Source organism: Mus musculus, chromosome 15, assembly GCF_000001635.26.
Source record: "Mus musculus strain C57BL/6J chromosome 15, GRCm38.p6 C57BL/6J".
Lineage (NCBI taxonomy): Eukaryota > Metazoa > Chordata > Mammalia > Rodentia > Muridae > Mus > Mus musculus.
Genome location: NC_000081.6, coordinates 102,471,195 through 102,489,603, shown reverse-complemented (window position 1 = coordinate 102,489,603; position 18,409 = coordinate 102,471,195). Strand labels below are relative to the sequence as shown.

Genomic DNA, 18,409 nt, shown 5'->3' with positions numbered 1-18,409 from the left:
TGGGCAGGGTATCAAAAGTAATGCTGGAGAAAGATTCTTCTGTACAATCAGAATAGCTGATTTCATGCCATTTCCTGCAAAGCCCAGACTAGTATGTACAGAGATAAAAGGGGCAAGAGAGTGTGATATTCTTAAACAGGAGCAAAATCTAAACATCAAATGCTTCTGTACATCTATCCCTTTTCTGATTAAGATTATGGTTGTGTTCTGATTTTATTTTGTCCAATGCTCACTAAAATCAGTGCCAATTTTACTCTTGTTACTGGGTATCATGAACTCTTGGCAGGCAGAATTGCTTTCATTATACCTCTACCAGAGTTAACATCCTCCACCTCTATCCCCACAAACTAGACTTAAAAGACCAAATAGATAAAATAGCAATCTGTTTGAAGGGAATTTATTTCTCTATACTTATTCTGTTCTTTGCTCTAATTATTCTGGCTTTTGTTTTGTTTTCCAAAGAAAAAAAGAAAGAAAGAAAGAAAGAAAAAAAAAACCAATCCCATCACAAACACCCCTACTATTCATAAGAACACCAGGACTAGGCCATTCTGGCTGGCTAACCCTTAACCATTCTTTCTAGTCCTGCTCTCAACTACATTTTTAGAAGGTGGTTGGCCAGATCCATCAAGGGACCCTAAAGGGCACCAGGCCCACCCCTTTGCTCTCTCAGCTCCTCTCTGCCATATGTGCATGTTGCTGGTATGGTTTATGGGCAGTGAAACAAGACTCCCACCAGTTTATTAATATAACAGTAGAATACTACAGATTTTTTTTTTTAATCATTACCCCAATAGCCTTTCACCTCTGGAGAGCTGGATTCAATGCCTGTTAAGATACAAGTGAAAATGAGTTTGGTGGTCTCATTCTAACCCTATCGGACAAGTTATTCCTTATATATAAAATTAAAAAAAAGTCCCAAAAACAAAACAAAACAAACAAAAATACACTACACAATTTGGCACAAATGGATTGTCTCTACCCAAGTCTTGTGAATACCTGGTGGAGAAAAAGGAGATGCTAATCAGATCAAGGTGGCCACTATCAAGATGGGGTCACCAGAAATAGCAGCCTACCCTTCTCCTGACAAGCATCCCCTGATCTCACCCCAAACCTTCCAGGGATTTTTACTCTTTTATAATTAACTCACCCCAAATGAAATTCACATTAACAAACACATTACCTCCTTTAGCCATAGTAGGTCAAGTTTAAACCAGCAGATGCTGGATGGTAATGAATTTTTTTTAACAGTTGACAAGCTGAGACCTTGGGACTGGCCTCTATCTTGTGCTACACCTTACAGAAATAACACTGAGTTATCCATACCACTGAATCCGGTGTTGCCATGGGTCATGGGAAAATGAGACTGTTGCATTGCCAACTGGTGCAGCTTGGTCAACTGCATGAAGGAAACAGGAGAGATCAGCATTAGAAGGGTAACCTAGTCAGAACTCAAGCACACTCAATATGTGAAAATGCACATGGCCCCTGATTCCCAAAGTTGAGTCTACTATTCCAAGTATAACATAGGATAAGAATGGGGCTTACAGTACAATCCAGAGGACAGGCAGAATATGACAGGTAAAAGTTAGAAATAGAAAGGATGTCAGTATACAAGAGATGAATGCATTTGGGTATGTGAAAAAGAAAGCAGTAATAGCAGCCCAACAACTATCCCCTGTGGACTGTTTAATGGAGGTATATATGCAGCCATTGCCAACGGTTGCCCCAGGGACAAGCACAGACAGGCTAGATAAACAAACTGTGCAGTGGTGCTAGGGAAGACACACCATGCAGGGTTCTACTAGTACTGGGAAAAGGGAAGGAGTTGAGGGGGGCAGGGAGACTGCAAGGAGGAGAGAAGATTAACAAGAAACCAAACTGGGCTTAGTCCCCAACAAGTATTTTTCCAATGATCTTATGTGTAATACACATAGATAATTGTCCTAACTGGTGATAAAATAATCCTTAATCGGTCTACTTCACACCTCTCCTAGGGGCTTCCACTAACCAAGAACTAATCAAAGTCTAATGTTTGGCACCTGAAAGGATTAGTAAAAATGAAAGAGGCATGCAAGAAAAAAAGACAAAACTCCAAATACTAGTACTTTTAAAAGTAAGAAGTTGTTAGTAAAGTTTGAATTGAGGTTCAATAATCAGTTTTCTAACCTTACTTATATAAATAAACCTTCAGCACCTAAAGGCTCCATCTTACCCAAAGAAATTACTTAAGGGAAGCACACTTCACTGACAGTTTGAATTGTGCCAAGATATTAATAACATATACCATGGATATATAATTTCTAGGGGTTTCACATTCAAAGGCTAACACATTGATACTGTGTGGTTCACCTTTTAAGCCACAACACCACCACAAAAGTTGAAGACCCAACTTACTCCTGCCTAAGGAGAAAAGATTCAGATAATTTTGGATGGAGAGGGAGTTTTTCAAAACAAATGAAATAAAAACTTACATCTGGCTGTGGAATGGCATACTGTCCTTGAATGGTATAGGCCTACAAAAGGAGGAAAACAGTTCCTATTAAAAACCAGTCATGGACAGCAACCCAATGTGGGGGAGTGGGGGAGACAAGTTTTCAACTAGCCAGGAAGCCAGAGTTGAACTAGAGAAAGGGAGTCCAGGGACTGAGGCAGTAGATGAAATCTCACAATGGTCAGAACTGAGCTGGCCTTCTTTGAGCCCCAAATACAGTATTAACTTTATTCCACGGGATCCTCTAAGGATATACAAATTCTCTTTAATTAAGGCAAAATATACATATTTGCTTTTTAACAAGAAAATGTGGAAAATGAAAGTAAAGCAATGCTTTGACTGACCAATCCCCTGCACCCTATATATTTAATACAAGATAGTAATCATACTAATATAAATGATTTGCATCTAGACAAACCTGCATGGCATGTATTCAAACATTGCCTATGAACTTAAGTGCACTAGATAGAAGCTAGCTAGGTCTCTAACACTAGGGACCTGACCACAGAAGCATTTGGGGGGGGGGTCAATTTGCTATATCCTGGTTTTGCCCACCCACCTGCATAAAAGGTACTTGCAGCTCCCACTATGCCCTCCTCCCCACAGCAGATTCTCCCAAAAAGGGAGCTTGGTCTTTTGGGCAATAGGAGGGAGTTGGGGGGAGGGGCAAGGAGAAAAGGAATAAAAGAACGGATGGGGAGAAAGGTGTAGCTGGTTACTTAAAACAATGTGAAGTCTCTCACATTACAATGCAGTGGTTATTACCCCCAAAAGCACACCCAGGTCGGGGTGGAAAGGTGAAAATGGGAAGGGAAGAGTGGGAGAGGGAAAAGAGGGATTGAACAACAACAACAAAAAAAAAAAGTTAAAAAAAAAAAAAAGTTGGTGTTACCATCTGGTGGGCTACGCGGCCTGTGTGAAATGAGGTGGGGAGGTCAGTCCAGGTCCCCGTGGACAGGTGGTGTCCACAGCACAAAAATCACCAGCGCCACTCGCCCCCCGTGTGTTGGCAGTCTCGGCTGAGGCGGAAGGATTGAGTGAGCCTTGGAGACTGAACATCCCCTCTCACCTCTAGAGGTGGTCCCTCCAGGTCAGGGTTGAGGCACATGGACGGGGTGGTGTGGGGAAAGCTCGCACTGTCGCTGCCTGTGCTGTACCTGTCCTGTGGATAAATAGAGGATTTCAGTCTCCAGGGCTGTCAATCCGGCACCTTGTCACCAGCATGAAATTCACACCAAAAAAAAAAAAAAAAGTTGCTTATTTTTTTTTTCTTGTTTCCTTTAAAAAGGAGCTCACAACACAGATTTGAAACGAGCTGTAATCAGTGAATTAAAAAAAAAAAGTTACCTAGAGGCAGATGACACTGCACAATTGGGTTATTTTCAGTAAAAGTGAGCTGATGCCAGGTCTTGGTCACTGTAGGATTAACTTGAACCCCTACAGAGCCCACTTTACAACAAAAGATACAGGTCCATCTCTGGACACTGTATGAACTGGTCTATTTATAAAAAGGTCCATGGGAATGACCCATAAGAGGGCAACTGATAGATAGAAGAAGCTGTAAGCTTTTAGAGGGCAGTTAACTGAATAAAGGGAGGGAGGGAGGGAGGGAAGCAAAGAGGTACAAAGGGAGAGGAGTGAGGTTTGGAATGAAGATAAGGAAGGACAGACTGTCGTGCGGAGGTTGATGGGTGACACAGCACTGAAGAACCTAGAGTTCCATGGGAAGAGGATGACTCCTGAGGCTAACCCTCCTGTCTACAATGACTGATTGAGCTGCTGCTTCTCTTGCCCCAATATTTATGACAGCTCTGACAAACCTGTTAAAACAAAGCTAATGCTAAAACAAAGATCTAACACATCTCAATATATAACACTGCAATATGACCACTTGTGAAAGCTCTCAGCAAGACATAAACTTCTTCACTTTCATTATATTTCAATAAAATGTGGAATTAACTCCAAGTTGATGCTTTCCCCTCTCAAATGGTTTTCAGACAAAATACAAATAAATATAACTAGTTAAGCATAGATGTTTTTAAATAGGGTAGGCCCTAGTTACAAAGATCACTATTTTAACCTGAATTTCAATACTTTAAAAACTGCTTTACCTATTATTACTCAAGAAAACACTAACCATGAAAATACACTATTATCATGACATTTATCAAGAAAACACTAACCATGAAAATACACTACTATTATCATGACATTTATCAATCTTCTCACACAACTCTAACTGTTAAAGGTAAACGAGGCATTGAGAGAATGCTCTGGTGTTCTCACACTACAGCCCAGTATGTTCCCGCATCCTATGCTTATCTTACTCCAGCTGATTTCAGTTACACCATGGGGTTTCAAACCAGTGTTTATAAGGTTAAGACTCTAGTGAAAAACAAACTGGATTTTGGGGGGGTAAAAGGGTAGGAGTAGGGGAGGTGAGGTGAAAGGGAGGGAAAATTTGTAGGACACTCAAATTCAGGACCTGATCCCATGTCCCCATGCCATTTGAAACCACCATCCAGAATTTCCAGAGGCCCAACTCCTTTGCTATCATTACTTAGACCTCCATCATTCCACACATACAGAAGCATAGACGGGATGGTCGATATCGGGAGAGAGGTAATAACACTGGAGTAATTTAACTCTAACCCAAACCACCAATTTCTCTTCTGAGTGTCTACAAAACTTCCGTTTTCTGCTAAAAATAAGGTCTTGGCATTCAAAATTTTCTTAAAAGCAAATCAAACTATGGCCAAAAGTACAAGTTTTCAGCAAGCATGCAAAGTAGCTTGGTGTGTTGCTGGCAAAGTTGATATTTATAATATAATCTTCGTTCATTCTAGCCCACCAATAAGGATTTTCTTACCTGACCACCTGCAAAGATGACTGGAGAACTGGAGGGCTTGGGCCGGTACGGGATGGTCACGCCCTTCGGGGGGGACTGGGAGAGAGTCAGAGGGGAAAAAAACAAAAAGAGATAAGGTTTCAAAGCTGCTTCAGCTGTGTGGCTATAGCACACACAGGTCAGTTAAATAAAAATTATTCTTTCCAGTTCCTTACTTATCAAGTTGTGCATGATTAGTTGTCTTTAAAAAGCAAGTAGGAAGGTTATGGATTATGTGGCTCATACTAATTCTCAATGAAGAGGCTTTGAAATAATTTTAATCCTGATTTCCAGACTTGAAAATAAATTTAATTCTCACACACACACACAATATGTGTAGATATACTTTAAGTGGTAATTTTTAGGACCTCACATTTTTGTTAATTAAGACATAAAGTCCCAAATGGTATGTTTATGGTCCAAAGACAAAAAAATCTTTCTTTATGATTCATATGGGGCCAACTCCATGTAACTCAAGATCTAATTTCCATCATTTTTTTGCTGCAGAATATATAGGACTTCATAATTCACTCAGAAATCCCATCATTGATACTTTTCCTATGATATAACTATTGTTTTGAATATATCCTGCTTCAAATGAAAAATAGAGAATGTATCAATGTCAAGAAATTCAAAAGGTAAGTTAGCTAACATTTCAAAAATCCCAAGTCCTTACAGTCTACCTTACTCTACCCACACTACTAGAACATTCTGAACTACAACACAACTGCTTTTTAACAGATCCTATTTTTGCTCACAGACTAAGATACATTAAAACTGGGAGAAAGAATGTATGAACTCAAGGAACCATTTTACCCACACCTATACTGATAAGCCTCTTAACAGCTTCAACTAATTCTAGTCTTACTAAATATAGATCAGCTCCCCTGTCCCCAGAATCACCCCCACCTCCAGCATGAGCCTGAGGGCTTACCTCCAACATGACCACGCAGATCTGTTTGACACACTCAATGATGGACTGCGGAATGCCAGCAATAGTGATTGCCCGCTCAGTTGAGTTGGGGAGCATATCCCCTGCCACCTGGACCTGAGCCCCTGTACTCTTTAGGGTAAAAGGAAATTAAACAAACAAAAAGAAATTTCAGAAAACCTGTTCTTCAATTCCTCCTTACACCAGCTTTAGAATATCAAGTTCAATAGAGCCTTATTTCCACCCTTTCTTTCTCATTTCCCATTCTTCCTTACTCCAGATATTACTGCTTATTAAAGTTAAAAATACAATACCTCTGAGAGACAAGAATAAATCTGAGTAACAGCCTACATTTAACCTGCACTCAGAAAAAAAGTCCCTTCTATACAATTTACTCTTACCGAGTAATGAAAGCTTTGTGGGTCAAACAAAATCCTCTTAACATCACCCATTCCACCAGGTAGTGGTGGCGCACGCCTTTAATCCCAGCACTTGGGAGGCAGAGGTAGGCTGATTTCTGAGTTTGAGGCCAGCCTGGTCTACAGAGTAAGTTCCAGGACAGCCAGGGCTATACAGAGAAACCCTGTCTCGAAAAACCAAACCAAAAAGAAAAAGAAAACAAAGCAAAAAACACCCGTTCATTTTTCTCTTATTGAGCAAATATTTTGTCAGGTACCATTCCAACCAAGTATTCATCAAAAGAAAATCTTACACTGGTGTTTACACTTACAATCTCATCACTGAAAAGGTGAAAGAGGAAAACCATCTAATATGTTTGTAACCAGTCTGGGATATAGTGAGAGACTATAATAAACTTAACTAAAGCTACCATCCCCCACACCAACAAACACATCTTCCTGGACCAAAACAACTAACAATCCTGAACAAAGACTTCAAAACATTCCAACTATTTTTGGAATCATTTAGTAACATTTCACTTAGACATGAAAAATGTCATGAGAGATGGCTCAGTGGTTAAGAGCACTGACTGCTCTTACAGAGATCCTGAGTTCAATTCCCAGCAACCACATGGTAGCTCACAATTATGTGTAATGGGATCTGATGCCCTCTTCTGGTGTGTCTGAAAAAAGCTTCAGTGTGTGTACTCATATACATTAGTAAGTAAATAATTGTACAAAGAAAAAAGGGGGGGGGGAGTATAGAGACTGTCTAAAAAAAAGAAAAAACATATCTAGGGAAATGCCAGATAGCTCAAGAGGTAAAAATACCTTACATTCAATCCCTGGGGGACTCACATGGTACAAAGAGAGAACCAAGACCTGCAAGTTGTTCTGACCAAGCAAGTATATACACAAACACACACAATGTAATAAATTGTTTCAGGCACGTATGCTGCACCTTCTTTAAATTACCAGTACTTAAGACGCAGAGGAAGGAGGATCTCTGCATTTACAACCAGCCTAGTCTACAAAAATAAGTATTAGGCAGAAAGGCTTCACAGTGAGTCCTACTCTGAAAATTTTAATTATTTTAAGGGGCTGGAAAAATGGTTAAGACCATTTGTTGCTATTGCTAGGGACCTGGATTAAGTTCCTACTACCAACATGGAGCTTAAAACCACCTATAACACCATCCAGGAGATCCATCTCTTTTCTGAATTCCACTAATGGCACATATATAGTACATACATACATACATACACACAGTAAGACTAAAAGCTTACAAATAAAATAATGCTATTAAATTCTTTAGGCTTATAGATGGCTCTGGATTTACAGTATATATTGTTCTTGTAGAAAAACTGAGTTCAGGGGCTGAGAGATGGTGGCTCTGCAGTTAAGACAACTGACTGCTCTTCCAGAGGTCCTGAGTCCAATTCCCAGCAATCACGTGGTAGCTCAAAGCATTTGTAATGAAATCTGATGTGTGTGTGTATGCATGTATGTATGTGTGTGTGTGTATATGTATGTATGTATGTATATATATATATATATATATATATATATATGTGTGTGTGTGTGTATATATATATTCTTTAAAAAAAAGAAAAGAAAAAAGCCTGAGTTCAATTCCAAGCACCCATAAAAGTTCACTCCCAACACATGAAAATTCTAGCACCAAGGGATCCAAAAACCCAACTCACATGCAAATAAATCTACAAGTGGCTCATGGCTTTAAACCCAGCACTCAGAAGGCAGGATGTTTTAAGTTCGAATCCAGCCTGGTCTACAGAGTGAGATCCAGAAGAGTCAGGGCTACAGAGAAACCCTGTCTCAAAAAAAAAAAAAATCAAAATAGACAACCAAATAAATCTACCAAAAAAAATAAATAAAAATTTTAGTGGTTCAGTAGGTAAAAACATTGAAACCCAATCTACCCATCAGAGTTAGATGCCAGTGAACCCACAGCCACATGTGCTTATAAGTAATTACAAGTAATGGGGAAAGGCATAAGAAAGATGGCTCAGCCTATAAAATGCTTATAGCACAAGAACCAAGAACACCCTTAAAAAGCTGGGGAAGAGCCGGGCGTGCACGCCTTTAATCCCAGCACTCGGGAGGCAGAGGCAGGCGGATTTCTGAGTTCGAGGCCAGCCTGGTCTACAGAGTGAGTTCCAGGACAGCCAGGGCTACACAGAGAAACCCTGTCTCGAAAAACCAAAAAAAAAAAAAAAAAAAGCTGGGGAGGGCATTTGCATTTGTGATCCTAAGACTTGAAGACAGACAAGAGAATCCCTGGGGGCTTTAGAGGATAAACTGGGGGTGGGTGGACACCACACACAAAAAAAACACCAAACAAACAAAAGTAAAAAAGGAACATATAAGCCAGGCAGTGGTGGCGCACACCTTTAATTCCAGCACTTGGGAGGCAGAGGCAGGCGGATTTCTAAATTCAAAGCCAGCCTGGTCTACAAAGTGAGTTCCAGGACAGACAGGGATACACTAAGTAACCCTGCCTTGAAAAATTAAATAAATAAAAATTTAAAAATTTAAAAAAAAAAAAAACATGTGGGGAGGGAGAACTAAATACATAGCCAGACATCTCTGAATTCCAGGCCAGCCATGGCTAAACAGTGAGGCCTTGTCTCAAAAAAGAACAGCAACTATATGTCATGAAAACTGGGAGATTGTATTAACGTATGAAATTCTAAGTATGGGGGCTGGTGAGATGGCTCAGTGGGTAAGAGCACCCGACTGCTCTTCCGAAGGTCAGGAGTTCAAATCCCAGCAACCACATGGTGGCTCACAACCATCCATAACAAGATCTGACTCCCTCTTCTGGAGTGTCTGAAGACAGCTACAGTGTACTTACATATAATAAATAAGTAAATCTTAAAAAAAAAAAAAAAAAAAAAAAAAGAAATTCTAAGTAACACTCATATTCTTACATTACTGAGCCAGGCTAGGTACTTGAGAGACTGAGGCAAGATTACTAGTAAATGTATATAAGGTTCTAGTATAGGCTAGTAACATAGCAAACCTCACCTTTAAAATGAAAAGGGGGTGGGGGGAAACAGAGGACGGGGATACAGAATAGTGTACTGGGATGTAGCTCAGTAAAGGAACATCCACCTAGCATCTGTGAGGCCTTAGATATCAATCCTGGACACCACAAAATAAAATTTATGATTTTTTAAAATTAACTTCAATATCACCACACTATAGTCTTCATGGGATGTTAATCATGATTGCGGAGGTAGGTGTCCTGTGGAAGCAGTACTAGGGGTTAAACCTAGGGCCACATACATGCTAAGCAAACTACTGTACAACAGTATATGAACATTCTTTTTAATCCCACTTTTTTGTTGTTGTTGTTCTTGTTTGTTTTTTAATTGAGGGGATTTTCACCATATATCCCTGGCTGGCCTGGAATTTACTGCACAGACCATTCTGACCTTGTCTGTCTCCAAATCCTGGTATTAATCCAGCTTGTATTTCTCAGATATGGTCTCTTAAACTGCCCACAGTAAACTGGCCTTGGAGTTTCCCTTCTCAAGTCTCTTATGTCCTAAGATTACAAACCTGCTACTACTACCATCAATCCCCAATTAAATCTTCACATCAAATGCTAACCTTTTCTAGCTGTAACACAATTTGGTATGGGGTGTAATGGTATGTAGTCTCCCCTCCCCCAGCCTGAAACCTGTTTGCTCAGGGGTGGAGCTTCCCGCTCAATCATTTTGCCATGCCCACTGCTGGAACCTGCCGCTTTGCTGTTCGGAGCTGTGCACGTGGTCACCCTGCTATTGGACCCCAAGATTAATTGGCGGGAATCGGGCCCCCTTCCCCTGCTTTATAATTGCGTGCAGAACAGTAAAATTGAGCTTTGATCAGAATGCCTGTCTTAGCTGCATTTCTTTCTCTCGCCACCTAGCCCCTCTTCTCTTCCAGGTTTCCAAAATGCCTTTCCAGGCTAGAACCCATGTTGTGATCTGCTGGCCAGACACAACAATGGTGCACACATTCAGGAAACAGAGGGTAGGTGGTTCTCATAGAGATCCTTGTCTACATAGTCAGGCCAATCAAGGCTAAAAATAAAAACAAAAAAAGCAAAGAGATATTTGAAAACAAATAAACACCAACCTCTCTTATTTCCTTGATCTTGCAACCACCTTTTCCAATAAGAGAGCCACACTGACTAGCAGGAACCACCAGCCGTAAGGTAACCGGGGGTCTACTGGCAGCTGTACTATTGGTCATAGAGCTGCTTATGTCCTGTTAAAAAAGAAAACTGCTTAGAACACCAAAAGGATAAATAGCATATCTATACTTGAAAGCCTTCCATAAAATAATCACTTACTCTTGGACATGCATGTACCATAACCATACCAAACTATGAAGATCACAATTTGCACCCAAATATAAGCATATATAAGCATATATAAGCATTGCTTATAGTTCAGCACTCACAAAGAGAAGGAAAAAAAAAGATCTATGCCGGGCATGGTGGCACATGCCTTTAATCCCAGCATTTGGGAGGCAGAGGCAGGCGGATTTCTGAGTTCGAGGCCAGTCTGGTCTACAAAGTGAGTTCCAGGACAGCCAGGGCTATACAGAGAAACCCTGTCTGGAAAAACCAAGAAAAAAAAAAATCTGCAGATACAGGCCAGTACAGACACAGGCCATTAGACACAGAACTATAACCACCTTTTCCAATAAGAGAGCCACACTGACTAGCAGGAAACACCAGCTGTAAGGTAACTAGGGGGACTATTGGCCTAAAACAGGACTGGGAATTTTGCTCACAAAACAGAAAAAGGAATTTCAGAAGCAGCTATAAACTTATTTTTCTTCACAGCAAGGGTACGGAAAAAAGCAACACCTTTATTTATTTTTTTTTAAAGGGCTTTTCTGAACATATTTCTTTTTCCTTTTTCTTTTTTTTTTTATTTTTATTATATGTAAGTACACTGTAGCTGTCTTCAGACACTCCAGAAGAGGGAGTCAGATCTCATTAAGGATGGTTGTGAGCCACCATGTGGTTGCTGGGATTTGAACTCAGGACCTTCGGAAGAGCCATCTCTCCAGCCCCAAAAAGCAACACACTGACCTTCCTTCCATCTGGTTTAGAAACACAGCTTAGTAAAGCACTTGTCTAGCATGCATGAAACCAAACATTCTAATCCTATTACCAAATATTTTGTTTTGGTTTGGTTTTTGGTTTTTTTGAGACAGGGTTTCTCTGTATAACCCTGGCTGTCCTGGAACTCACTCTGTAGGCCAATCTGGCCTCAAACGCAGAAATCCACCTGCCTCTGCCTCCCAAGTGCTGGGATTAAAGACATGCGCCACCACCACCCGGCCCTATTACCAAAAATTTTTTAAAAGTAGAATCAAGGTACTGAGGAGATAGTTCAGTCGGTAAAGAGCTTGTGCAAGCAATAAGGACTGGAAATAAGATCAGACCCTCCAATACCACCCACATAAAAAAAACTAGGTATGGCTATGCATACCCATAATTCCACCACTTGATGTGGAAACAGACCAGTCCTAGGAACTAGAAGGCTGACAAGATTCCAGTTCAATTAGAGACCCTTTCTCAAAGTTCGAAAGCACAATGCAATAGAAAACATCTGATATCACACAATGTAACCAATTTCAAACAAAATATCCTCTTACAAAACCAATATAAAGGGGACTGGAGAGATGGCTCAGCAGTTAAGAACACTGACTGCTCTTCCAGAGGTCCTGAGTTCAATTCCCAGCAACCACATGGTGGCTCACAACCATCTGTATATAAGGAGATCTGACTCCCTCTTCTGCTGTTACTCATATACATGTAGTAAATAAATCTTTTTAAAGAATATATAAAGTTGTTTAAGGTCTGTATGGTTTGTTTGGGTTTTTTGTTTGTTTGTTTTGCAGTGCTAGGTCTCCTATATGCTTACCAAATACTCTCTACACCCTAATCTATACCAATCAACTCAACTTTCCACATAACAATAAACAAACATAAACTACTCTAAAAACAATGAAATCAGGTATATCTAAAATGCTTTGAAATAAAGTTTTGGAGTTGGCAACAGATGAACTGGAGTCTATGCTTAGCCAGGCATGGTGGCGGACGCCTTTAATCCTGGTCCTGGGAGGCAGAGGCAAATAGATGAGAGTTCTAGGACAGCCAGAGCTACAAAAACAAAAACAGGCCGTGCATAATATGCATGATGCCTTTGGTTCTTTCTATTCCAGCAAAGCAAAACAAAAACCCTCTATTGATAGGTTTTCCAGTATACTTGTATCTCAAACCATAGTACTGTACATTGTTATAACCATTAATATATTGGCTATGTGCTTAGATTAGAGAACAGTTTGTGCAAGTTAATTTTTTCTTTTTTTAAAGATGTATTTATTTTTATTTATATAAGCACACAGTCACTGTCTTCAGATACACCAAAAGAGGGCATCAGAACCCATTGCAGATGGTTGTAAGCCACCATGTGGTTGCTGGAAATTGAACTCAGGACCTCTGGAAAAGCAGTCGGTGCTCTTAACCGCTGAACCATCTCTCCAGGCCGCAAGTTAATTTTTTCATTGCACCATATGGGTCCCAGAACTAAATTAATGCCATCAGTTGTGGGACAAGTGTCTTTACCTAATAATCAACTAAGCAGCACAAAATTTTTGTCAGTAATTCATTCATTATTAAAAATGTTTTTTGAGCTGGGCAGTGGTGGTGCATGCCTGTAATCCCAGAACTTGGAAGGCAGAGGCAGGCGGATTTCTGAGTTCGAGGCCAGCCTGGTCTACAAAGAGAGTTCAAGGACAGCCAGGGGTACACAGAGAAACCAACCCTGTCTCGAAAACAAACAAACAAAACAAAACAACAACAAAAAAAATGTTTTTTGATAGAGGGATTCTCTGTGTAGCCCTGGCGGTCCTGGAATCCACTCTGCAGACCATGCTGGTGTCTAACTCACTATGTGTATGACACTGGTTAGCTTTCACATGGGCTAGGGAGAAATCTAGCTTTACCTCTTAACTTTTTTGTTTTGTTTTGTTTTGAAGACAGGGTTTCTTTGTGTAGCCCTGGCTGTCCTGGAACTCACTCTGTAGACCAGGCTTCAAAGAAATCTGCCTGCCTCTGCCTCCCAAGTGCTGGAATTAAAGGCGTGCGCCACCATTGCCTGGCCCCTCTTAACTTTTAATACAGTATTATCAGTATCTATTATAGTTTAAAATCCAACAGCACACAGGGTTTGTAAAACTGTTTGTAAAATGTCCTAGTTTTTCAGCAGTATCCTAATAAAAAGTACATTAAAGCCGAGCAGTGGTAGCACACGCCTTTAATCCTAGCACTCAGGAGGGAGAGGCAGGCGAATTTCTGAGTTCGAGGCCAGCATGGTCTACAGAGTGAGTTCCAGGACAAGAGAAACCCTGTCTCGAAAAACACCCAAAAAATTTTAAAAAAAATTTAAAAAGCACATTAAGTTCATTCAACTGTAAAGAAAGCAATAGCATACCTGTGAAACAATTACTAAAAACACTGTAAATGGCAAAATTAGAAAAGGTAATGCATATTTCCATGTAATCTCAGCACTCAGGAGCCTATCCCAGACGTGCTGAAGGACTCACAGTAGTGCCAGATTTACAAAACGAGACCCTTATGTCAAAAAATAAAAATACTAAAAACCATACTAAAAGTGTGTGTGTGAAGAGATGACTTGGTGCTAAAAGTGATAACTGGGGGGCTGGAGAGATGGCTCAGCGGTTAAGAGCACTGACTGCTCTTCCAAAGGTTCTGAGTTCAAATCCCAGCAACCACATGGTGGCTTACAACCATGCGTAATGACATCTGACTCCCTCTCTCCTGGTGTGTCTGAAGACAGCTGCAATGTACTTACATATAAAAAAAAAAATTCTTTAAAAAAAAAAAAGAGTGGTAACTGCTCTTCCAAAAGAACCAGGTTCATTTCCCACCAGTCATGTAATGGCTCACACCTGGAGTCTGCAACTACAGTTCCAGAGGTTCTGACACACCTTCCATAAACATACACTCAGATAAAACACTAATGAACATAGAATAAAATTATATTAAAAAAAAAGTCAACTGAGGGTATATAGCCCAATTACTTAACATGAACTTTATTTTTTTTATTGCCTGGTATGGGAGGAGGAGGCAATCATAAAGGTACAACAAACCTCTTCCAGTTTGTCAATGATCATAGCAAAGGCTTTGAAGATGGCATTAGTCGGTCCAGCCAAAGTGATAATTCTCTCAGGACAATTCCCTTCTGAGATGTTGATACGTGCACCACTCTAGAAAGAAAAACAAGTAGTTTTAATAGATAAAAAGAACTAAAATTGTACAGAATAGTCTGTCCTAGATAACAAATGCTACACAAAAGCATTCCTAATACTGCTCTACTTGTCTTCAACCTATTGCATGTGCCTTACGTTTTTAGGACTTGACACAAAACTCATTTCTATCATACTATTATTATTACAAACTAACTAGAAAATGCTTTCCTTTTCTGAGCTCTTCCCCCTGTAATCTCACAAACTTTTTCAGGTTTTTCCAAGGTTATCAATCCCAATGTTCCTTGCATCTTACCTCCTCGCGCATCTTCTTAACAGATTCTCCTTTCTGTAAGAAAGAAAAGTCAAACATAAGTTCCAATTGCTATTTCAGCCCAGACTGACTAAACAGGAATTAATGCTGAAGTGAAACTGTCTTACCTTTCCGATGATACTGCCAACTTCCTGCAATGGAGAAAATCCAGTGTTAAGAAATTCAGAGTTCATCATAATGAAGAGAAAATCTAAGTGTTCAGCTAACCAAGTACTAACTATGTTAACTACCAATCCAAAGAAATAAGAGTTTAAGATTTATGAGGGAAGACAATCATTTCTTCTCATAAAATTTTATACTGACACTATCAAAAAAATTGAGAATAATCAGTGATAAATTCCACAACTTTGGGAGTGGGTGGGTTGGTGAGCAGGGGGAGGGGGGAGGGGAAGGGGATTTTCAGAGGGAAAACCAGGAAAGGGGATAACATTTGAAATGTAAATAAATAAAAAGAAACTATCCAATAAAGTTAAAAAAAAAAAAATCCACAACTTTGTATAATATGTAGAGGCCTGGGTTAGTTTAATGGTATTTGCCTAGATACCCTGAGTTCAATCTCCAGTACCACTGAAAATCCAAAACAAAATCTTCTTTCTAAAATTAAGTAACCGTAACATACATCAAAATGCCTCACCAAGCAGCTATGTCTGCTTTTTGGCTCTAGCCACTTGTTAAGTCTTTCTTGCTCTCTTAGGCTTCCTAGTAAAAGCTGTCCATTTTCCCACCACACTCCACTAGAAAAGAGTGCTAAAGCCAGATGTCCACAGTGCTAATCTGATGAGCTCCAAGATGCTTGTCTGCTTTTCCTGGCCCCTCCCGTAGCAGTTACTATGACCCAATTTTCCAAGCTGGTGCCTACCTTTCCATGCATAAGTAGCCTGATGGTGAGAGTGACATTTAATCCACCTTCAATCACACCGGTGTCCATGTCTAGCAGTTACAGGGAGCTGGACTTTGAGTGGTCAAGTCTTTGGTCACTGGTGAAGAGTGAAAGCCAAAAACTGAAATGTAAGCATGACCAAAATAAGAGGGGAAAAATAAAGAGTAATTCCTTTCCAGTTATTTTCACTTTGCCATTTTCAGTCTTATCTAATTGACTCTTTAAAAGTGTTAGCCTATCAGACTTGTAAACACTCCCAGCACAACTCTTTTACACTTACAGATCAGGTTTTGTTTCCAGTTTGCTCATTAATGATAGGCTTTCCACTGATGCTTGAGATGAGAAAGATCCGACCATTCCACTGGTAATGGTTCTAAGTGAATTGCTTAAGTGCAAAAAGTTGTCCTTCAGCTGAGGAAGTTTTAAAAGGACTCAGTAACAGCTGGGCAAACTTTTAACTACAGTGAGGACAAATTCAACCTGCTTTCTACTGGACAGCAGTTAGAAGTGAACAGACTATATATGTAAATGTACTTAGTATAGAAATTTCTAAAATTTAGATATACTTATCTCAAAGGTTGATGAATGATAAATGATTTTGAAATGTTTTAGTTTAGATGTGTGGATAAGGGTACATTTCTGTATAATCTCAGCACTTTGGAAGTTTTGACAGGATTGTTTTAAGTTCAAGGCTACCTTGGACAACCTATTGAGAAACAAGTGCAGCTGCTAGAACTACACAGTGGGACAATCACAAAATAACAAGAAAAATAACTACACTCATGAGTCTCACAGAAAAAAGTATTCAAGATACACTTCACAACTTTGGGTTCCATGATCCTTTGAAATTTAATCCTGTACGTCTCAGTTCTTTGCTCCCATTCTTCCTCTAATCACTTGAGAAAATTCTCTTGTGCTTTTGTTTTAACTTTCACTATCACACAATTAAGTCTTTTTAGTCCCAAATTTTCTTCCAAATACAATAGAAAAAGTACTAAAATTTTACTTCATATTTGCTTTGATTGATGAAAGATTGCCAAGATGGCCCCTTTTTACTCATCCTCTGAAACAACTTTGAAATAACTACTTATGTAGACAAAGAATTTGGTTTTTGATATTTTTGTTTTTAATACTTTAACACCAAACACTGACAGTTCCAAGAGTCTCAAGCCCTGAAATTTCTCCAATAGCATGGCAAGTATTCATCCCTTCAAATCAGTATCAATGATTTCTCTCCTCCTACAACTAATTTTGTCCCTTCATAAAACCAGTCAGTTTTCACTTTGCCATAAACACACACAATACACATACTGTTGGGTTTTTTGTTTTGTTTTTTTGAGACAGGGCCTCACTATGTTGCCCAGTACTGAATGTAACTATTAACACCAGGCTGGCCTCCAAACTCTGAATCCCAAGTCCATACTTTAAGTATGTTTAAAGCACTTTAAAGTGACTGTCACACCACTCTATATAATGCAAACTATCTTCTGGTTACTTCAGGATGTAAGTGATTACATAAATGCATCCCTAAAGCACATCAGTTCCCTATTTCCAGAAAACAGTTAATTGCTGTCAAAAAAAAAAAAACCTCACAAATCAACATCTCATTTATGGAAAAACAATGCTTGTTCACTGAGTCTGCAAGATTAACACCCCCTCATACAGTATAAAACTGTTAGTTCCACTTCCCCACTGTTATATTAATCACCTTAGAAATACAGTTATACAAGTTCAAAAGGCAAAGAAACTGAAAACCTAGCTACAAATTCATTTCTTAAGTAAAGCACGAAGATGTATTTTTTTTAACTCCAAGTCATGTAAGTAATCTGAGAAACCTGTCAATTCCTCTCCTGAGTAGGTCAATCTAAGTGTACCCCATCCTGGGAATCCAGCTGTTAATCCTGCAGTCAATTACCCCTCTATAAATAGCTCGGTCTGGTTTATAGCGGCAGGCATTTTGTAATTTCAAAATTCGTTACCCGAGAGAACGTCAGAGTAACTCGGTAACAGGGAGTCCGCCTACCCTTTAACTCTGCAGCTCCCCACTCCCCTCCCCCGCCCGGGTCATCCAAGCATTTTCCACTTAAAAAAAAAAAGCCCCCCCCCTTTCCCTTGACTGGGAAAGGGGGTGAATAAACGGTTCGGTCAGGGGGGGGCGCTGCGACCCAGGGGGAGGGGCCGGACAAG

At 39.8% G+C, this 18,409-nt stretch overlaps 1 protein-coding gene across 50 annotated transcripts in view; it reads right to left on the bottom strand.

Annotated features, from left to right (window-relative positions):
• Pcbp2 (poly(rC) binding protein 2) overlaps window positions 1-18,409 on the bottom strand; it is a 29,619-nt gene that overhangs the window by 10,465 nt on the left and 745 nt on the right. For 4 of the 50 annotated variants that reach the window (XM_030248395.1, NM_001374771.1, XM_011245499.2 and 1 more), the window contains exons 2-12: window positions 16,202-16,319; window positions 15,450-15,473; window positions 15,325-15,357; window positions 14,913-15,029; window positions 10,857-10,988; window positions 6,316-6,444; window positions 5,364-5,438; window positions 3,564-3,656; window positions 2,475-2,516; window positions 1,327-1,399; window positions 790-828 (exon numbers count right to left, since the gene is read on the bottom strand). In XM_030248395.1, coding sequence (XP_030104255.1) covers window positions 790-828; window positions 1,327-1,399; window positions 2,475-2,516; window positions 3,564-3,656; window positions 5,364-5,438; window positions 6,316-6,444; window positions 10,857-10,988; window positions 14,913-15,029; window positions 15,325-15,357; window positions 15,450-15,473; window positions 16,202-16,270 — 826 coding nt within the window. In that variant the 5' untranslated portion in view covers window positions 16,271-16,319. Of the gene's footprint in view, window positions 1-789; window positions 829-1,326; window positions 1,400-2,474; window positions 2,517-3,563; window positions 3,657-5,363; window positions 5,451-6,315; window positions 6,445-10,856; window positions 10,989-14,912; window positions 15,030-15,324; window positions 15,358-15,449; window positions 15,474-16,201; window positions 16,344-16,502; window positions 16,608-18,409 lie in introns of all 50 variants that reach the window. The other 46 variants (XM_017316498.2, XM_011245498.2, XM_011245500.2 and 43 more) reach the window with 14 other exon arrangements.